General features: G+C 22.8%; 8 protein-coding genes across 8 annotated transcripts in view; 3 read left to right on the top strand and 5 right to left on the bottom strand.

The window, feature by feature from the left end:
* The window catches only part of hmgL (hydroxymethylglutaryl-CoA lyase), a gene marked incomplete at both ends in the record, with an annotated part of 1,378 nt that extends 741 nt beyond the window's left edge, over positions 1-637 (bottom strand). The window contains 2 exons of the mRNA XM_633792.1: positions 1-453; positions 611-637. The exon at positions 1-453 is cut by the window's left edge and continues 741 nt beyond it. Coding sequence (XP_638884.1) covers positions 1-453; positions 611-637 — 480 coding nt within the window. The remainder of the gene's footprint in view (positions 454-610) is intronic.
* Positions 638-2,142: 1,505 nt separating this feature from the next.
* DDB_G0283815 (hypothetical protein) lies at positions 2,143-3,474 on the bottom strand (the record flags this gene model as incomplete). The annotated part of the gene is made up of 1 exon (XM_633793.1): positions 2,143-3,474. One exon carries the CDS (start codon positions 3,472-3,474, stop codon positions 2,143-2,145), a length of 1,332 nt encoding a protein of 443 aa, XP_638885.1.
* A 375-nt stretch (positions 3,475-3,849) lies between these two features.
* On the top strand, positions 3,850-4,731 carry DDB_G0283817 (pirin family protein; the record flags this gene model as incomplete). Its single annotated transcript, XM_633794.1, has 1 exon — positions 3,850-4,731. The coding sequence occupies one exon, from the start codon at positions 3,850-3,852 to the stop codon at positions 4,729-4,731; it is 882 nt and encodes a 293-aa protein (XP_638886.1).
* A 259-nt stretch (positions 4,732-4,990) lies between these two features.
* On the bottom strand, positions 4,991-6,541 carry hgd (homogentisate 1,2-dioxygenase; the record flags this gene model as incomplete). The annotated part of the gene is made up of 3 exons (XM_633795.1): positions 4,991-5,823; positions 5,928-6,211; positions 6,360-6,541. The coding sequence occupies 3 exons, from the start codon at positions 6,539-6,541 to the stop codon at positions 4,991-4,993; spliced, it is 1,299 nt and encodes a 432-aa protein (XP_638887.1).
* A 1,062-nt stretch (positions 6,542-7,603) lies between these two features.
* On the top strand, positions 7,604-9,402 carry DDB_G0283819 (hypothetical protein; the record flags this gene model as incomplete). The annotated part of the gene is made up of 4 exons (XM_633796.1): positions 7,604-7,967; positions 8,055-8,491; positions 8,590-8,676; positions 8,767-9,402. 4 exons carry the CDS (start codon positions 7,604-7,606, stop codon positions 9,400-9,402), a joined length of 1,524 nt encoding a protein of 507 aa, XP_638888.1.
* A 175-nt stretch (positions 9,403-9,577) lies between these two features.
* DDB_G0283821 (protein kinase, STE group) lies at positions 9,578-12,651 on the bottom strand (the record flags this gene model as incomplete). The annotated part of the gene is made up of 3 exons (XM_633797.1): positions 9,578-11,880; positions 11,996-12,479; positions 12,613-12,651. 3 exons carry the CDS (start codon positions 12,649-12,651, stop codon positions 9,578-9,580), a joined length of 2,826 nt encoding a protein of 941 aa, XP_638889.1.
* A 1,949-nt stretch (positions 12,652-14,600) lies between these two features.
* Positions 14,601-19,846, top strand: mlh3 (MutL DNA mismatch repair protein; the record flags this gene model as incomplete). Its single annotated transcript, XM_633799.2, is given in 4 exon segments — positions 14,601-15,522; positions 15,605-19,496; positions 19,597-19,690; positions 19,777-19,846. Coding segments are annotated over 4 exon segments (4,978 nt in total).
* A 124-nt stretch (positions 19,847-19,970) lies between these two features.
* On the bottom strand, positions 19,971-21,659 carry DDB_G0283885 (hypothetical protein; the record flags this gene model as incomplete). Its single annotated transcript, XM_633800.1, has 2 exons — positions 19,971-20,738; positions 20,841-21,659. 2 exons carry the CDS (start codon positions 21,657-21,659, stop codon positions 19,971-19,973), a joined length of 1,587 nt encoding a protein of 528 aa, XP_638892.1.
* Positions 21,660-22,752: the final 1,093 nt, after the last annotated feature.

A 22,752-nucleotide genomic window follows, 5' to 3' on the forward strand; every position in this document is an offset into this window, starting at 1 on the left:
TATATTCTTTTTGGAGAAACTCTCACTTGCAGCTGCGAATAATGCAATCTCTTTTGCACCTGCGTCCAATGCTGCACGGAATCCCTGGATGTTTGGTGTCAAACATGGGTATGAAACACCCTCAACCTTTTCAATACCTCTCAATACTTCTTTATTATCTGCCATTTGTGGCACCCATTTCGGAGAGACAAATGAAGTTGCCTCTACAACTGATAATCCAGTTTGTGCCAATCTATTAATTAATTGTATCTTATCAACTGTTGGTACTATTATCTTTTCATTTTGTAATCCATCTCTTGGTCCAACTTCAACAATCTTTACATATTCTGGAAATGGTCCAAATCTATTTTGAAATCTTTTAAATTCATTTTCTTTATTATTATTATTTAAACTTATAAATGTTCTATTAATATTGTTATTTTTTATTCCCAGTGTTAAAATTGATTTTGTAGCCTGGATATTTTTTTTTTTTTTTTTTTGATTTTTTTTTTTTTGATTTTTTTTTTTTTTTTTGATTTTTTGGAAATTTCACAAATTTAATTAAAAAAAAAAATTAGTATTTGTTTTTTTGTTTTTTTTTTTTTTTAAAAAAAATTACTAATTAAATTACCTTTGAAAATATTTTATTAGAGATCATTTTATTATTTATCGATATATTATTTTAAAAAAAAATTTGTTTGTTTATTTGTTTATTTAATTTTTTGTTTAGTATTCAGTATATTAATGTGATTTTTTTGATTGTAATTGATGATTTATATTCTTTTATAATCTTTTTATTTTTATTTTTTTACTTGTGTGAATGTGAATGAAAGAATGAAAGAATGAAATTTATAAATTTTTTTTTTTTTTTTAATTAAATTTTTTTTTTTTTTTTTTAATTAAAATTTTTTTTTTTTTTTTTTTTTTGTTTTTTTGTTGCCTGTTTTAATTTTATAAAAAAAAAAAAATAAAATTTAATTTTATGTAATTTGGTGGTGTGATTGTTTTTCTTAAATTGTTTTAAATATTAAAAAAAAAAAAAAAAATGGGTGTGGTGAGTGGGGGGTTATGATTTCTTTATAAAAAAAAAAAAAAAAAGTAGAGAAAAAAAATATATAATGTGATTGTGTTTTGATTGTAAATTGGTTTGGATGATCTATTTTTTTTTTATTTTAAAATAAAAAAATTATAAATATTTCTATTTTTGTGTAAAATTATTTTATTTTTCTTTAACTTTTATTTTTTTTAAAATTTTGTGTATAAATATTTGTATACAAAAAGGAATGAGAAATATGAAAAAAAGAAAAGAGAAAAAAAAAAAAAAAAAAAAAAGAACAAATGAGAAATTTAAACGGTTTTACATTAAATTAAATTCGGTAAAATTCTAAAACATATTTTTTTTTTTTTTTTTTTTTTTTTTTTTTTTTTTTTTTTTTTTTTCAAAATATAAAAATACTCTCGTTGACTGGTCAACCTGCAAATATCAAAAAATTTGAAATAAAAAAAGAACTTTATTTCGAAACATCTCGCCATCTCATAAGCATGTGATCATTTCAAAAGGAATGAAGAACACACAATAATAATTAAACAATGATCATTGGCAAAGTTTAATCTTTTTTTTTTTTTTTTTTTTTTTTTTTTTCTATTTTTTCTATTTTTATCATAAATAATTATTATTCTTTATTTTCAATTATTTTTATTAATCTCCTTTATTATGATTTTAGATTTTTTTTAATTACAATTTAAATGATACCCAGAAATATTAATAAAAAAAATTAAAAATAAAAAAAAAAAAAAATAAAAAATAAAAAAAGATATTTATGAAATTTTGATTACTGTTTTTTGTAGTGTGAAAAACTTGTAAAAACATCATCACACACACAGACAATTTTATATTTACTAAAAGTAAATAAGGAATTACATATATAATATTTTTATTTTATTATTCTTTTTTTTTTATTATTTATTTTATTTTATTTTATTTTTATTTTATTTTATTTTTATTTTTTTTTTTTTTTTTTTTTTTTTTTTTTTTTTGGTTACCAGTACAGTTTTATCATTAAATAAGTATCACTTATTAAAAAAAAAAAAAAAAAGGTTTTGAAAATAGATATTTTGAACAAAAAAAAAATTATTATTATTTTTTATTTTTTTTTGATTATTTTAATTTTTATTTTCTTTTAATTTATTTAAAATTGATAATTCATTTAAAGTATCTTTATTATGTGAATCAATTTTTAAAGCTTTTTGAATATCATAAAATGCTAAATTTAATTTACCAGTTTCACGTAATGCTTTTGATCTACTATTTAAAGATTTTATATGATTTGGATCCAATTGTAATACTTGAGTAGTTAATTCAATTACTTGTTTATATTGTTTCATTAAAAGGTTACAAACTGATTGATTCGATAGACAAGATATTATATGTTGTTTACTATTACTATCATTTGAATTAAAGAATGCCAATGCCCTTTTATATTTCAATCTTGCCATTTCATAATATTTTCGTTTAAATAATTCAGTACCTTCTTCTTTCTTATTTAAACCAATTGATTCCAATTCATTTAAATTATATTGATATTTCTCTTTATCAAATTCAATAATTTCATTTAACTTAATTTCAATTATAATTGGTTGTTGTTGTAATTGTGATTGACTATTTATTAAATCTTTAAATTTCTTTATATATGATAAATTATTATCTAATGAATCTAAAGGCCATTTTTTAATTGAATTTAAAAATGTTGACCATTCAACCTCAACTTGACAAAATTCACCAATTTGCATAGTCATTAAAATGAATTCGATAATATCTAATACCATTATATCTGATCCAATTTTAAATATATAATTCTTTTTATCTTGAATAATTTCATTCAATTCTTTAGTTTTAATTTTAAAATCAATTGAAATTTTTGCTTCATATTTTGGAATTGTACCAATGGTGTTAGTGTTGGTGGTGTTGGTGGTTGAATTATTTAAAATTTTTTTAATAATTGAACCATCTTTTTCAATTGAAATATCACTACTGTTTGAGAAAGATATTAATTCAATTTCATAGATTACTGTTGAATTTGGTGGTACAGAATCACCATTACCGATAGCACCAAATGCATACTTTGAACGAATTGTAAATGTTGAGATTTCACCTTTTTTCATTGACTTAATGGCATAGTTGAATGCTTTAATCGGTTCACCTAATCCACCTAAAATAAAGGAATAACTTGATTTATTTCTATTATCTTCAAATATTGTACCATCAATAGTTTTTCCAAAATATTTTATATAAATTTGGTCACCATCAAACGGGAAATTATTACCTATACCATTTTTATTAATAATTTTAGTTATACCATTATCTGATGTAATTTGAATTTTTTCGGTTTTATTTAAATCTATATTTTTAGTTATTTCTGTTGATGTCGTCGTTGTTGTTGTTGTTGTTGATGTTGATGTTTCTTTTTTTGGAATAAATCTCTTACTACTGTTCATTTCTATGAAATAATTTAGGAAAAAAAAAAAAAAAAAAAAAAAAAAAAAAAAAAAAAAAAATTGAAATAAAAAAAATAAAAATAAAAAATAAAAAATAAATTTAAAAATAAAAATTCCCGAATAATCTTGAACAAAAATAAAAAACAAAACCCTTCACCAGAATAGTAAAAAAATTCAAGAAGAAAATGATGATAAAATAATAAAATTAATTTTTTATTTTTTTAATTTTTAATATATTGTTATTTTTTTTTTAATATAAATAGACAATTTTAAATTTTATTTTTTCATTCATTTAATTAAAAATTAAAATATATACACAAATAAAATTAAATAATTAAATAATTAATAATTAAAAAAAAAATAAACAAATAAATAATGTCAAATAATATTTCGAGAAAAGTTTTAAAAGTTGCTAAAGGTTTTGATACACAAGATGGAGCAGGTGTATCACTTCAACGTGTAATTGGTGGACCAATTAAGAGATTAGATCCATTTTTAATGTTGGATGCATTTAAGAGTGATAATCCAGATGATTATATTGAAGGATTTCCAGATCATCCACATCGTGGTCAACAAACATTAACTTATATGATTGAAGGTTCAATGGAACATCAAGATAATAAAGGAAATAAAGGTTTACTATTACCAGGTATGGTTCAAGTTATGAATGCAGGTAGAGGTATAATTCATTCAGAGATTCCACAACAACGTGATGGTATGATGTTTGGTTTCCAATTTTGGTTAAATTTAAACTCTGTTGATAAAATGTCAGAACCATGGTATAAAGATATTGCATCATCAGATATTGAAGAGGTTTACGTAGAGGGTGAAAAAAAAGTTAGAGTCATAGCAGGCAATTATCAAGGTATTGAAGGTGTTGTAAAGAATTTACGTGTTAAACCAATATTTTTAGATGTCACATTAGAACCAAACACTAAATTCTCTGTGGATATTCCGGATTTCGATCATAATTCATTCGTTTACGTTTTTCAAGGTGATGGTACATTTGGAGAAAATCAAATTAAAGTTGAAGATAGACATATTGGTGTTTTAGAAAATATTGATAATAATTCACTTGGCCTTGATGAACCAATTCCAAATAAATTGCATGCAACCTCTGGTGATAAAGGTGTTAGATTTTTATTTTTATCAGCTAAACCAATACGTGAACCAATCGTTCAATATGGTCCATTTGTTATGAATACTCAAGAAGAAATTCAAAAAGCATTCTTAGATTATCAATTAGGTAGATTTTAAATATAAAATAAATAAATAAATAAATAAACATAATTGTATTTTTAAAAATAAAATTAAAAAAATAAAAAAAAAAAAGTATTGTTATTATTATTATTATTATTATTATTATTATTATTATTATTATTATTTAAAATTTATATTTTATATTTATTATTATTTATTATTTATTATTATTGTCGACAATATTTTTTTTTTTTTTTTTATATATGTATTTTTTTTTTAAAAAAGATAATTTTAAAATGTTTTTTTTTTTTTTAATTTAAATTTTAGAATTATCCTTTAAACCTTGCCAACATTTCCAATAATCATCATCAATAAAATTCTTTTTAGCATAATCAGAGATACCTAAAATAAGAGAGGATTCAAACATGAAAGCTAAAGCTACATCTGGAATTTTAGTTGGTTTTAATTCAGCTTTAATGGCGGCATAAAAGGTATCAGAGTCAGGACCATGTGGAGTCATACAACTGTGTAAACTACCACCACCTGGTAAGAAACCCTCTTTCTTTGCTTCATAGACACCACGGATTAAACCCATAAATTCAGACATACAATTACGATGAAAGTATGGTGGTCTAAATGTATTCTCTTGAACCAACCAACGTGGTGGGAAAATTACGAAATCAGCAGCAGCAACACCCACCTCATTGGTTGGTGCTGTTAAAACTGTGAAAATCGATGGATCCAAATGATCAAATGAAACCGAATTAACTACACAGAATAAACTGAGATCATACTTGTATGGACAATAGTTACCATGCCATGCTACAACATTGAATGGTGAGTAGGTTTGTGTTGCACTAAATAACTTTCCAAGGAATTTATTAATCTTTGTATGTTCAATACCTTCCTTCTTTTCATAGGCTGCAACTGGTGATAAGAAATCTCTTGGATTTGCTAAACCATTAGCACCAATTGGTCCTAAATCTGGAAGTTTAAAATGTGATCCAAACACCTCACAAATATAACCTCTAGTTGGTCCTTCAACATTAACACTAAATGTAATACCTCTTTGAATTACACAAATCTCACCTGATTTAACTTTCATAAATCCAAATTCTGTTTGAATATCTAATGTACCTTGTTGTGGTACTATATATTTATTTTAAAAATAATAATAATAATAATAATAATAATAATAAATTAATATATAATTATAATGTATTATTATAATGATTATTACTATTATTACATACCAATTAAGAAATCACCATCAGAGTTATAAAAGGATTTATTTTCCATACTCTTTGTTGCTGTATAAATATGAATTGCAAGACCATGACGTACTGATGCATGACCAGCACCAGCGATTGTAATGAGACCCTCAACGAAATCGTGTGGTTTATCTTCTGTAATTGGGAATGGTTTCCATCTTAATTGATTTGGATCAACATGTAAATTATTTAAATCACAAACTAATCCTGAATCAATTGGTTTAAGTGGTGTATGACAAACTGATGGTCTAATACGATATAACCATCTATTATTTTATTTTATTTTATTGTGTTTAAAGAAAAAGAAAAAAAAAAAAAAAAAAAAAAAAAAAAAAAAAAAAAAAAAAAAAAAAAAAAAAAATATTTGTTAGAAAATATATACGTATACTAGATGAAATAAATATAAATACGTACGATCTTTGTTGGGTATGTCTTGGTGCTGTGAAAGCATTACCAGAGAGTTGTTCAGCATATAAATCGAGTGGACAATTTTGTGGTGCATTTCTTCCCTTTGGTAATGTTCCTTTAATTGCTTCACTTTCAAAGGAATTACCAAATCCACTTTGATATTCATAATCTATTTGTTCTAATGCCATTTATTTGTTAATATATATTGTATTTGTTTTTTATTATTATTGTTATAATTATTATTATTATTATTATTATTATTGTTAAAGAAAAAAATAAAATAAAATTTTTGAAATTTCTGTCTTATTTTTTTTTTAAAATTTTTATTATTTTTTGTTTTTTTTTTTTTTTATTTTTTTTTTTATTTTTTTTTTAATTTAATTTTTATTTTTTAATTTTCAAAATATCTTTGAACGAAAGCGATAATTGGATTAGTTTTCATTTTTGGCTATCTTCTATTTTTTTTTATATTTTTTTTATTTTTTTTATTTTTTTGATTACTCACATTAAGATTATATACAATCAAAAAAAGAAATTTCGTTTGTGTGTCGATTTTGGATTCTTTTTCAAAAAAAAAAAAAAAAAAAAAACAAGGTTTATTTTATAACTTAATTTTAAAATTTAAATATCTGGGTTAAAAAAAAATAAAAAATTAAAAAATATAAAACTAGAAAAAAAAACTAAAAAACTAAAAAACTAAATAATAAAAATAGAAAAAGGAAAAAATAAAATAGATCAAAAGAAATTATTTTAAAAAAAATAAAAAAAAGGTATAAAAAAAGTGGAAAAATGAAAAAATTATATCAGTAGTTTTATAAGACCTTTGAGGTATAAGTTTTTTTTTTTTTTTTTTCTGTTTAAAAAAAAAAAATAAAACTAAAAAAAGGAAAATATTGGAATCCTTTGGTATAAGTTCCAAAATAAAAAAAAAAAAAAAAAAAAATTGCTTTTGGAATATTCCAACCTTTTTTTTTTTTTTCAAATTTTTTTTTTTTTTTTTTTTTTAATTTTAATTTTTCACACTTTATTATTAATTTCTTTTTTTTTATTTTTTTTTATTTTTTTTTTATTTTTTTTTATTCATTTATTATTTTTTTTTATTTTTTTTTTTTCCTTATTATTAATAAAAACTAAAATTTTTTTTTTTTATTTTTTTATTTTTTATATTTTCATACAAAAATAAATAAACAAATAAACAAATAAATAAATAAATAAATAAATAAATAAATAAATAAAAAAATAAAAAATAAATGTCAAATCCATTAAATTCCTCTTTGGCAGAAGAGGAGGAGGGCGAATTTGTGTCACCCTTTGCAAGAAGTGATAATATAAATACCACCACCACCACTACAACTACATCAAATACATTATCATACCCAACTGAAGAGAAGCAAGAGGAACAATCATCACCATCATCACAACAACAAGAACAACCAACACAACCACAAAAACCAAAGAAAAAGAAACCAGCACAACCAAAAACAGATACAGATACATCAACAACTACTGAACCAGTTGCACCACCAGTAGCATCAAAGAAACCGGAATGGGTACCTGATAACTCTTCAAATAAATGTGAAATGTGTAGTTCAACCTTTACATTCCTTAATAGAAGTATTTATCTATTTTTACTATAGTACAATTTTTAAAAAAAATCTAAATTCTAACACTATATAATTTTATTATTATTTTTACAATCAGGACATCATTGTAGAAGATGTGGACATTTATTTTGTGGAGATTGTTGTTCATTAAATACATCACTACCACAAGAATATGGATATACTGAAAGAGTTAAAGTTTGTTCAAAATGTTTTACAACTACAATTAACGAGAGAGCATTGGAAGAAACAACCATCACAATGAATATTGGTGGTGTTAGTAAAGAGACTAAAGTTGTTTCAGGTGTTCATAAATTATTATTATGGAGAATGGGTGCACATGACGATGGAGAATTTAATAGAGATGTTTTTGATTCATATGAAAATCAACCATCAACCCCAATACCAGTATCAAGAGTGCAAGATCTTTATTTAGATGGAAATGATTTAGATGTTCAAGGTTGTACAGGATTTAGAGTTAGAGTTTATAATCCAGCTTTAGAACCAGGTGAAAAACCAACTACCTATCCAATTTTAGTAAGTATTTAATTTATTTAATTTATAAAAGACAAGTAAAAATTTATAAATATTCTAATTATTAATATTATTATTATTATTAATTGTTATCTAATTAGATGTGGTTCCATTCTGGTGGTTTTGTATCAAAATCAATTCAAACTCCATCAGTTGATGGTTTATGTAGATTACTTTCAAATCAATCAGTAAGTTTATCAAAATCATATATTGTTAATAATTATACATATTAATATGTTTATTTTGTTTTATTTATTTTTTTTTTTAAAAAAAAAAAGAGATGTGTTGTAGTATCAGTTGATTATAGATTAGCACCAGAAAATATGTTTCCAGCAGCAGCTTTAGATTGTTTTGCAGCAACTTGTTGGGCAGTAAAGAAAGCAGCAACATTTGATGGTGATCCAACACGTATAGCAGTAGCAGGTGATAGTGTAGGAGGAAATTTAGCAGCAGCAGTAGCCTTAATGGCAAGAGATAAAGAGACACCAAGATTATGTGGTCAAGTTTTGGTTTGTCCAATTTTAGATTTAAAGAAAAACGAAGAGAAATATTATACACGTGTTGTACACAACGATGGTTATTTAATGCCGATGAGTTTTTTCAAATGGTTCTCTAGCAAATATTGCAGAGAGGCAGATATTGAAAATCCTTACGCATCACCTTTAAAGGCTGCCACTTCAACAAAGGCATTATGTGGTTTACCTGTAACTCATATGATCACCGCTGGTTTTGATCCATTTTGTGACGAAGGGGAACTTTATATTAAAAAACTTAGACAATCTGGCGTTAAGGTTTATCATACACGTTATACAAACTCACCACATGGATTCTTTGCAATTGGTTTGGATGAATCAAATGAAGCTTTAATGGAAGTTTCAATAATTTTAAAATATATGTTTGGTTCTAAAAAATAAAAATAAAATAAAAATAAAAATAAAAATAAAAATAAAAATATTGCTATTATAAATAATAATGTATGTTAACAATCAATGAAATAAAAAAAAAAAAAAAAAAAAGATAAAAAAGAAAAAGTAATAAAAAATTTTTTTAAAAAACAAAGCAAATTATAGTTTTCTTTATAGTTTTATTTTATTTTCTATTAAATAAACTGAATTTCTTTTTCTTTGTTGCAGTTACCGGGAATTGAAGAGGAGCCAAAGTAACATCAGAATGAGATACCTCTCTTTTGATTTTAAAAGGTTTGATAGTGACAACAAAAGTGGATCCACTAACTAAATCGACTACTGCATCATACCAACCATCACCGCATTTAACTTTACATTCATCACCTACTCTCGGTGGTTGTACATTTACAACAACTGATTCAACTTGTGGTACATTTGAATTGTTGAAAGAGAGACTAGAATTGGAACTTTGTTCATCTTCAATAATATCACTATCGTCATCATATTCATCACCACTTTCATTATTATTATTATTATTAGTAAAACTACTTATTGGACTATTGTTATTAAAACTATTTGATCCACTATTTAAATTATTATTATTATTATTATTGTTGTTGTTGTTGTTATTGCTATTATTATTATTATTATTATTATTATTGTTACTATTTGGATTTCTATCTAAAGATTGATTGAGTAATGAAAAACTTGGTGCAATTGGTTGTGATGATTTTCTATTTGGTGTAAATTGATCTGAATTTGATATCTTTCTTGACGGTGATGTTCCAAGTACATTGTTAATATTATTTGTATTAATATTATTTGTACTATTAATATTATTTGTATTATTATTACTGTTACTATTTGTATTATTATTATTATTATTATTATTATTATTATTATTATTATTATTATTATTATTATTATTATTATTATTATTATTATTATTATTGTTTACATTATTATTATTTAAAGAATTTAAACTCTTATTTGAAGGTTCTTTTTGTAAAACTGGGATTGAAGTTTTCCCACTTCCTTTTTGTTTTAAACTATTATGACCACCTATTGTTACACTAGGATTTAAATGGTCCCCGTATGATAGTGCACCACTAAGTGATACTGGCTGGGTTATTGATAAGTGAGTTTTTTCACTTGAAGTTCTTAAATACATATCTACATTGGTATTGCTACCTAAATTATTATTATTATTATTATTATTGTTATTGTTATTATTATTATTAGTGTTATTAATATTATTATTAGTTAAATTATTTTGATTTGTGTACAAATGGAGATTACCACTAGATTGATAATAAGCTCCAAGGTTTTGATTTGATGCTGGTGTTGTTGTGGTAGTAGTTGTTGTTGTTGTTATATTTATATTGTTGTTATTGTTATTGTTATTGTTATTATTATTAGTATTATTATCAGATTCCAATTCAAATTTAGTAGTTAATCTTGAATTCTTTGATAATGAAGATGGTGAAGATGATGCTGTAACTTTTAAATTCTTTTCAAAATGTTCATGAAGGAATAAATCATTGGTTGGTGAATGTTGATCATCATCTGATGGTGGATGAAAGAAATCGTTGGTTAGTATTGAAGATCCTCTTTCTTTGTTATTTGATACACCAGAGGTTGAAGCTGATGCAGAGGAATTACTTAGTGATGGTGAATGAATTTGATGAGTCGATATGATTTTTCCAGGTGCAGTGAGTGGTGCAGATGAAGAACGTGTGTGATTAGTGTATGGTGAACCACTGCCACCACTTCCCAAAAGATTACCTTGACTAGATTCTTTATTCAATAGCTCATTTGAACTATCCAATGAGGATTTTGAATTTAAGGTTGCATTTGCTAGGATTGGTGGTAATGGTGGTGGTGTTAAACCTAATTTAATCATATATTCATCTCTTTCCGTTACCAATTGAGAAATCATATCCTTCATTACCTTCTTCTCTTTCATTGCACGTAAAAAATGTAATTTCAATCTTTTGATTGTCTCTGTCATTTCTTTCTTTTGTGACTCCAATTGTTGAATACGATCATGGTCGCTGCCATTATTACTATTGGTTGTATCATCATCTGACTCTACATCATAACCTTCAGCATAAGTGTTGATTGATAGTTTCGACCCACTTCCACTAGATTTAATTCTTGATGGTTCAGGTGATGATGCTGGTTGTGATTGAGATGGTTCATGAATGTGCTGTTTTATCCATGGATGCTCTAAAAGTTGTGATGCTGTTGGTCTTTTATTTATATCTCTAACAAAACATGCCAATAAAAAGTGTTTTAAGTCTGCTGATATATTATTTGGAATTGGTGGATGTGGATTATTAACCATTGCAAACATTGCTGGCATTGTTCCTAAATCCCAATATGGTGGATTACCCGTTAACATCTCTAATAATGTACAACCTAATGACCAAATATCACATGCTGTACTTCTTGCATTCATATCCATTTGTATAACTTCTGGTGCCACTATAAAATATATTAAAAAGAAAAAAATAAAAAAAAAAACATTATTAATATTTGACACAATCTATTTTCACTACAAGTCAATTAATATTATTTTTTTTAAAAAAAATAAACATACTCCAAAATGGTGTACCAACAACTGTTAATTTTCTATCGATCGCTGAATAAGTACATGAACCAAAATCTGCTAATTTAATTACACCTTCTTTTGTTATGAGAATATTATCGCTTTTTATGTCTCTATGAATTACACCTTTCTCATGAAGATATGCTAAACCTTTTAAAACTTGACTAAAGTATCTCGAGAGTAATGGTTCTTGAAAACAACCATATCTCTTGGCAATCTTTGCCAATGATCCACCCTCTATAAATTCCAATGCAAAATAAAGATATCTTGAGGTTTCGTATGATTCTATAAACTTTACAATGTTTGGATGTTGAAGTGTTTGCAATAATTTTATCTCTTGAATGATTGATGGTAATTGTTTCTCTGATATTATGGTTTTTTCAATCTGTTTAATTGCACAGAAATCACCTGTTTCTGCATTTAATGCTTTAAAAACTTTACCAAATGCACCTTTACCAACAGCTTCTCCAATTTGCTAAAAATAAAAATAAAAAAAAATTTAAATTTTAATTTTGATTTTGTTTTTTTTTTTTTTTTTTATTTTTTTAATAAAATAACTTTAGTATATTTCCATTGTATTTAAAACTATAAATATTAGTAATACATACATATTTACTAAAAGAGTCCGTTTCTTTTATTGTGTCCATTTTAGTATATGTGCGTATTTTTATTTTTCTATGTTTTTTATTATTATTATTATTGTTATTATTATTATTATATACTTTTAATTTTTATTTTAATAAATTATTTGTTTTGAAACATCCAAAAAAAAAAAAAAAAAAACTATATGTAATTTTTTTCCTTTTTTTTTTTTTTTTTTCTTTATTTTATTTTATTTTATTTTATTTTATTTTTTACAAAAATATATTTAAAAAAGTATTTGAATCGGTTCCAATTGTAATCTATTTCGTTGTAATAGTGTAAAAAAATGGGGTCGCTTTCTTTTGTGAAGGTGATACAAATTTATTTGTATGTTTTTTGCTGAGAATTGAAAAAAAAAAAAAAAAAAAAAAAAAAAGTTAAAATTTAGTTTTTTTTTTAAAATTAAAAAAAAAAATAAAAAAAAAAAAAACCAATAAAAAAAAAAAAAACAATAAAAAAAATAAAAAAAAATAAAAAAAAATAAAAAAAAAAAAAATTTTTGATGGATAGATGAGGGGTGTTTGGTGTTGCCAATTGTTTTGGATATAAAAATTAAAAATTTTTTACAAACAAGCAAACAAGGGAAAGGAATAAATTAAATAAAAAAATAAAATAAAAATAAAACCAAAAAAAAAAAATTAATTTAATAGTACGAAAAATAGTAATAACTCTTATTATTTTTACTAAAAATATTGGGGTAAAAATGTATATTTTTAAATTTATTAATATATTTTTTTTTTTTAAAATTAATAATACACAAAATATGGAAAATAATTAATTTGATGTGGCTAATAAATATAAAATATTTAATTATTTTAAATAAAATTATAAATTTTTTTATTTTTTATTTTTTAAAAAAACCATGTAAATAGATTTGTTAACTTTCATCACTATTTTTTAAAAAGGAAAAAAAAAAAAAAAAAAAAAATAATAAAATAAATAAATAAATAAATAAATAAAATTAAAATAAAAATTAAATAATATATTTTTTAAAAATTACAATAAAAAATGTAATGTACATACATTTCAGTTAATGAAATAAATAAAATTTTATGAAAGAGTGAAAGTGTATCAATAAAAAAAAAAAAAAAAAAAAAAAAATTAAGATAAAAAATTAATAACAATATTAAAAAAAAAAAAAAAAAAAAATAATATAAATGAAAAAAAAAAAAATTCTAAAAATAATTATTACATATAATCTTAATACAGTGAAAATGTATTCGATTGTGACATGCAAAAATTTGTGAGTTTATTACCACCATACCTTAAAGGGTGATTACTCATGTGGAAAAAAAAGCACCTCTTTATTTTTTTTTTTTATTTTTTTATTTTTTTTTTAATATTTTTTTTAACTATGTGGGAATTTTATTCTTAATTTTTATTACTATTATAATTATTTCAAATATTAAAATTATTTTTATTAAAATAAATAATAATAGTAATAATAATAATAAAATAAAAATATTAAGTTTTTTTTTTTTTTTTTTTTCCTTCTTTCGACTCTAATTCAATGAATTTTCAAAAATGATAAGAAATAGATTTTTAAGGTATTTTTGGTATTTTTCCAATTTGTTTTATTTTAAAATTTTTTTTTTATTTGTTGGAATTATATATAAAAGATAAAAATAATAAATATATATAATAATGAAGATGGTGGGATTTTTCCTTTTTTTTTTTTTTTTTTTTTTTACAAAAAAAAAAAAATTTATATCCAATTTAATCCCTTTTAAAATAAAATCTAAAAATTTGTTTTAATTCAGAAATTAATGGAAATTTTCATTTTCAAAAAATTTTTTGTTAAATTGGCTAACTAAAAAAAAAAAAAAAAAAAAAAAAACCAAAAATTAAAAAAATAAATAAAAAAACTTTTTTATTTTTTTTTTTTTATTTAGTTATTTTATTGGTTGTGTGTTAAGACACACATAAAATTTACAATTAAATAAATTAATGAAATATGAATAAAGATAATAGTATTAATAAAAATAATGTAAACAATGATAATAATAATAATATCAATAATAATGTAATTAAAAAATTAAAAGAAGAAGTATCATTAAAGGTTAGATCATCAGTTGTAATAGTTTCATTGGAACAAGCTATTGAAGAGATAATATTTAATTCAATAGACGCAAGAGCAACAGTAATATCTATTTCAATAAATTTATCGAATCTATCATTCGAGGTAAAAGATAATGGATTTGGATTGTCATATGAAAATTTAAAATTTGTTGGAGATCGTAATTGTACTTCAAAGATCAACTCACTCTCTGATCTTAAATCATTAAAAACATTTGGATATCGTGGCGAATCATTAGCAAGTTTATCAAATATATCATCATTAGATATAATTTCAAATTCATTTGGTTCAACCATTCAAAAATCAATTTCATTTGGCAAAGTTGACCAATTTAAAATTTTAGATAATAATAATAGTAGTAGTTGTGATAATAATAATAATAATGTTAATAATAATAATATTAATAATAATAATAATAATTCAATAGCTAATGGCACAATTGTAAAGATTAGAGATTTATTTAAAAATTATCCTGTAAGAAGACAAGGTTTATATCATCCAAATTTAAAACTAATAATTAAAAAGAGAATTGAAATCATAGCTTTATCATTCCCAAAGATTGTATTCTCAGTTTATGATGAAACAAAGAGTTTAACTATACTAAAAACACCAAAAGATACATCATTTCTTTCTTATTTCAAACATTTCTACGGTCAAGAGATGATGAATAAATTAGAATACGTAACCTCTGAAAATTATAATAATACCACCAACAATAATAGTAGTTCTTACTATTTATCTGGTTATCTTTCTTCACCTCATAAAAAAGGTCATCCAAATAAATCTTTTCAATATATTTGTAAGTTTTTTTTTTTTCTTGAACAATGAAAAAAAAAAAAAAAGAATTAATATTAATAATCAATTAATATATATATAAAAAGATTTAAATAATAGAATAGTTTTAAATACAAAATTACACAGACATGTTAATCAATTATATCAAAAGTATAGATTATTTAATGCAACCAGAAAAGCAAACGCAAATGTATCAAAAATTGCAAAAAAAGAGGTGATTGATAGTAATCCAATATTCATACTATTTTTAAGATGCTCACAATTAGAATATGAACGTTCTTATGAACCTTCTTCAAAAACATTTTTAGAATTTAATGATTGGAAGAAACCTTTGGCTGAAATTCAAAATGTTTTAACAAAATTTTTAACAAAACATAGATCTGATGATGGTGGAAATTCAAGAGGTAAATCAATAACTACAACAGCACTACCATCATCTCAACCAAATAATTATGATGGAAAATCAACATCAACATCAACAACAACAACAACAACAGCAGGTGATATTTCAATATTTGAAGATGATGATTTATCAAATGTTGTTCAAGACACCCAAGAAGATGATGGTGATGGCTTTGATATGGGATATAGCAGTAGTATCGATGAAGATGAAATAATGAGTTCTCAAAATGTTCGTGGTACAAGTGTTGACCAAGATAATAATATATATGAAAATGAAGATCACCAAGGAATGCAAATTGGTTTTGATGATTTAGATAATAACCAAATCGATAGTAGTGAGGATGAGGAACATTTAAAAAGATTAAAAGAAATAGAAGAGGAAAAACAATACATTAATGATATTTTACCAGACTCTTTCTTTATGAATGATAAAAATGCAACAACAACTACCACAACAACAACAACAACAGGTACACCAACTAAAACAACAACAACTACAAATAATTCTATATCACCATTTAAAACAATCAAGAACATCTTCACAACAAACATCACCATTCAAATCTATAGTATCACCTTTACAAATTTCTCCACCAAAAACAACTCTTTCGCAAAGTCAAATACAGAAATCATCACCTCTTAAACTATCAAATGTAAATAATCAAATAATTGACCAATCACCACAATCTTCTTATGATGAATCAATAGAAGTTACACAACAACCATCTACTTTACCATTGTCTCCAATTCCTTCACCTCGTATTCATAGAAATATTCCACACAATAAAAAAGATGATACTGCTTCCACATTACAAACAACAGATCCTTACGAGAGTTCGTCAAGGGATGTAACAGATTCTCGATCATCAGCGGATTCAGATGCAACCATTTTAGATGATAGCCCACCTCCAAGACCACCAATATTCAATTTCCCACAAACTAAAAATTCAATACCCACAGATGAAAATCACTTTCATTCAAACATAGAAGATCAAGAGGAAGAAAGAAGTGAAGATACAACCACAATGACTCCAACATCTAAATTAAACATATCATCCCAAACACCACCTACACTTCCACCAACTACCATTCCACATATCACAAATAACTCAACCCAAAATAATAATAATAATAATAATAATAATAATAATAATAATAATAATAATAATAATAATAATAATAATAATAATAACAATAATAATAATGAAAATAAAGATTTGGTTCCATTTGTTAAAGTGGAACAAAATAATGATAAGCAATTAGCAATATATAAAAATGAATCAGACGATGATGATGAGGAAGAAGATAATAATAATGATGATAAAGAAAAAAGAAAATACCAATTAAAAGTTTCAACATTTAGAGAAGTAATTGATGTCGACCAAATGGATGTAACAACAATTACTACAACAACTACAACTATTAAAAGTGTAAAAACAGTTACTACAAAAACTTTATCACCATTTAGCAAGGCTGCACTGGCATCAGATGCTTTAAAAAAGAATCAATATAAGGTAAAGACAGAACATCCAATATTAATTAAAGAGGAAGATTATAAAGAATTAGACTCTTTGAAAAATACCTCCAATAATGATCAACTAAATGATTCTTCATTATTTAGTAATTCATGTCTTGATATTGTTCCATTTGAAATTAGTGATGATGAAGCAGATGAAGACGATGACAATTTAACAGGTTTAAATGGGCAAAAATTATTATTTTTAGAAGATGGTAAACCAACAAATAATGGTAATAGTAATAATACTCTTGCAGCAGCAGCAACAACAACAACAACAACAACTACTACTACTACTACTACTTCACCTTTTCAAAGTAGTCCACCATCTTCACCATTATCACAACCAATTAAATCTATAATCTCTCAACAAACAACACCTCCAAAAAATGTAAGAAAAAATGATATTTTTGATGAAGATGAAAAATCAAACACATTATCATCACCAATTAAAAAGTTAAAGACTGAAAATGACATTCAAAATAATATTGCTGACAGTAATGGTAATAAAAACAAAAACACTACAACCGATAATATTGAAATAATAGTTTTGGATGATAGTGATGAAGATTTACCTCAAAATGAACAAACAACGTCAAAATATTTTAAATCAAATGAACAATTATCATCAACAGAGTCAACAAAATCAAAACTAAATCAAATTATTTGTAAATTAGAAAAAGAATCGTCACAATCACAACAACTAACAATACCAATAACATCAACAACCTCAACCTCGGACTTAGCACCAACCTCAACCTCGAACTCAGCATCAACCTCAACACCAACTATCCAAACTATAAAGACAACGTCAAACCCACTTACAATTCCTGAAATATCATTCTTGAGAAAACCAACGGCTAATGAAGAAAAGAAATCTTTATTCAGTGATTCTGAATTATCAACCACTGAAAGTGAGGGATCCTATAATGAAGGTTTTATTTTGTCATCATCATCATCATTATTAAAGAAAAGAGTTTTATTTAACATGGAAGGCAATCAATACTATTCACCACCTCAAATTCAAAATAACTCCTCCAGTGACCAAGATGAAGAGTATAATGCTAGTCTAACTTCACCACCACCATCACCAAAACAACAATACCAAAATCACTATGAACAAAATGAAAAAGGAAATCTTTTTATTAAAGAAGAAAAAGAAAAAGAAAAAGAAAAAGAAAAAGAAAAAGAAAAAGAAAAAGAAAAAGAATTAGAAAAAGAAAAAGAATTAGAAAAAGAATTAGAAAAAGAAAAAGAATTGGAAAAAGAAAAAGAATTAAAAAAGAAAAATGATGACGAGGTACAACAAGTACAAGAAAAAGAACATGATGACCATTGTTGTCCAACTCATAACATTGGTGATCATTTAACACTTAGTGGTATTGGTAATATTAAAGAACATCAAGACGATGAATCTCTTGGAGATGATGATGAAGAAAAAGAATTTATTCATGATTCTGATTATAGTAAAATTGAATTGGCGAAAAAATATAATTATACTGATGATAGAATTAGTCCATTCTTTGATAAAAGTATTAAACCTGGTGTTGAAATGAAAGATATCAATATTAATGTTAGTGGTTTTATTAAAGAAGTTCTATCTCAAAAATGTACAGAGGTAATACCAAAGGAAATGTTACAAAACTTTAAATTTATCACTCAATGGGATAACAAGTTTTTAATTTGCGAAGCAGATGGTATTGTATTGATTTTAGATCAACATGCCGTTTCAGAAAGAATCAAATTGGAAATATTAGAAAGAAAGTATTTTGGTGAGAATAAATTCGACCTTTGTCCAATGCCAGAGAGAACAAGATGGTCATTAACAGAGTATGAATTGGAACTAATGAGAATCTATACAAAACCATTGGAACAATGGGGATTCAAATGGACATTCAATAAAACTTCAATAAACATTTCACAAGTACCAATGTTTTGTTTAGTAGGTTTGGGTGTAAACGATCTCAGAGAATTTCTTTATCAATTAGAAAGTAGTAAAGGAGCAACTTCAAATAGACCTCCTGCTGCTCATAGAATTTTAGCTTCAAAAGCATGTAGAAGTATGTATCAATTTTAAAAATTAGTAGTATTAGTTTTATTGAATTTTTCAACACATTAATATTAACTTTTTTTTTTTTTTATAAAAACTAAAAAAAATAGCTGCAATTAAATTTGGTAATAAACTTTCAAGAGAGATTTGTATAAAACTATTAGAAGATTTAAATGAATGTAATATTCCATTTCAGTGTGCTCAGTGAGTATTTCTTTTTTTATTTTATTTTGATTTTTATTTATTATCTCATTATAAATTTACTAATTATTATTAATTTTATTTTTTAGTGGAAGACCAAGTATAATCCCTTTAATTAATTATGGTAAACTCTTTAGTTCAGTAAAAGGTTTATATTAATTTTAAATTTTTTAATAAATAAATGTAAATTTAAAAAGTAAATTTTTTTTTTTTTTTTTTAATTTTTTAATTTATTTATTTATTTGTTTGGAAATTTGTAATTTCCCTAATTTAAGAGTGTATATTAATAATTTGTTAAAGCAACTTGTTTTTGAAAAGAAGGATAAAAATTTTTCTTTGGATATTTGAGGGCAGAAGAGGTTGTTGTTGCTACTGCCCCAAAATCACCATTATCATTATTATTATTTTCATTATCATTGTTAATATCATTATCATTATTTTCATTATTATTATTATTATTATTATTGTTATTATTATCCTCATCATTATTAATATTATTAATAATATTACTATTATTACTATTATTATTATTATTATTATTATTATTATTATTATTATTATTATTATTATTATTATTATTATTATTAATAATATTATTAATATTATTATTATTATTATTATTATTATTTTTATTATTATTGATATTATTATTATTATTATTTGTGTTTGTATTATTTAGAAAATAATTATTATTATTATTAATATTATTTAATTCCAATTTTTTAAAAGTTTTTATTGTTTCGTTAAATGTTGAAGAGGTTAGCTTTTGTTGATCCTTTTTTGGATCTTTATTTTCTTTAATTTGTACAGTTTTATTGTTATTATTATTATTATAATTATAATTATTAATATCGAAGTTTTTTGGAGGTTGAACTTGTTGAGTTGGATACCAATAGTTTCCATGAGGATTAACATTTCCTAATCCCATTACGTTTGTTGAATTATTTTCATAAAATTCTTTCATCATTTCAATATCGGTTAATTTTAATTCATACTCTTTGGCATTTGTATTGGATCTACAATATAATTTATCAAATAATACTTTTCTGAACTATAATTTTTAAATAAAAAAAAAAAGAAAATTATTTATTATTAATATAAATATATATTTCAAATTATTATTACTATTTATTATTTATTATTTATTATTTACATTAATTTTTGAGAAATAACTGTGTGGTGAAATTGTATAATATAAATCCTCATTTCCTTTGTCAGAAATATAAATTGGTCTACCATCAGTTGAGAATCTATCAAAACCTAAATAAAAACTAACTTGATCGACATCTACACCATAGTATTTTTTTATTAATTGATTTTTAGTTGGTCTATAATTATATTTTTCAAAAAAGTCTATTGAATTTTCAATGATTGTTTGTGATGGCTCTTGAATTGTTGTTCCAAATAAAATGGTGTGGGATATGTTATCTTTAGTTAATTCCATTATTTTATTGAAAGTTTCAAGTAGAATTGGATCATTACCACGTTCTAATAATTTTATATATTCTCCATAGAATATTACACGAATACCACATTCTTTGTATAATTTTACCAATGTTTCATTTTCAAGTAATGCCTTTAATCCACTTAAATATTTAATAAACTTTGGTAAATATTCTGGCCCACGATCTTCAAGTGTGCAAAACCACATTGGATAAACTATTGTCTTTATACCATGTTTAAACATCATAACCAAATCAAATAATAATTTTGAAATTGCCGTTTTACAATAATCATCATAATCAATTGTAGTTTTTTCATCTTTTCCAGTAAATTTGCATTTATTATTATGAATTCCATTAGTTTGTAATTTAGAAATTGTATTTTCAATTAAGTAAGATCTTCTTGTACCATCATATGCATAAACCATAGTATTGCAATTATTTAATCTTGAGTTTATAATTTTACTAATCTCATTATCTGTTAATTTATTAAATTCTTGAAAATTACTATAATGGGATATTGGTGTCATGATTTATATATAATTATTTTATAATTATTATTATTTATTATTTATTATTATTATTTTACTTCCTTGTTGTTAAAAATTGTTAATTTTTTTTTTTTTTTTTATATTTATTATTTTAAATACTTTTTAATTTGAAAATTATTATAATTTAAATTATTATTTAAAAAATTTAATATTTATTAAAACAAATGATTTGATCAAGATTTATTGAAAAAAAAAAAAAATTATAAATAAATAAATTTTAAAACAAAAAATAAAAATAAAACAAAATTTAAAAAAATATAAATAAATTTTAAATAATACACGTGGGTGTAAAATAAAATAAAATAAAAAAATAAAATTTAAAATGAAATAAAAAAATTTTAAGAAGAATCTATAACAAGAGTATGTAGGAAGTATATTTTAATATTAAAAAATGTGGGAAGGGTGATATACTTGAGAAATTAAAAATTATGATAATTTAATTATTTAAAATTTATTATAAAAAAATAAAATAAATGTTTTTATAACCTTTGTGATGATAATACTGATAAATCAAAGATATAATTAAAGATTGATCTAATCGATTATTATAAAATATATATACGAGGTTTATATTTTTTTTCTTTTTTTTTTTTTTTTTTTTTTTTTTTATTTTAAAAAAAAAATAATAAAAATAAAAAGAAAATATGAAATGATTGTATTTGAGTGATGATAAAAAAAAAAATTAAAGTTAACAATTGTTTTAACTAAAAAAAAAAATAAAAAATAAAAAAAATAAAAATTTTAAAATAGAATAAAAATAGAATTAAAAAAAAAAAAAAAAAAAAAAAAAAAAAAGAATTAAAATTTAGGGAAAAAATTTATGGTTTGAAAAAAATTATATGTTTGTTTTTAATTTTTTAAATTTGGATAATAAAAATCAAATAAAATTGAAAATAATATTTTTGGTTTGAACAAATTGTTATAGATTATTGCTCTACACAATTAATAAATAATTTACAAAATTATTTATTTAAAACCTTTAAATTTACAAATAACTATATACGAAAAAAAAAAATTAAATAAAAAAATAATAAAAAAAAAATGAAATAATTAAAAATTTTAATATTAAAAT

Source organism: Dictyostelium discoideum (genome assembly GCF_000004695.1).
Source record: "Dictyostelium discoideum AX4 chromosome 4 chromosome, whole genome shotgun sequence".
NCBI classification, from domain to species: Eukaryota; Evosea; class Eumycetozoa; order Dictyosteliales; family Dictyosteliaceae; genus Dictyostelium; species Dictyostelium discoideum.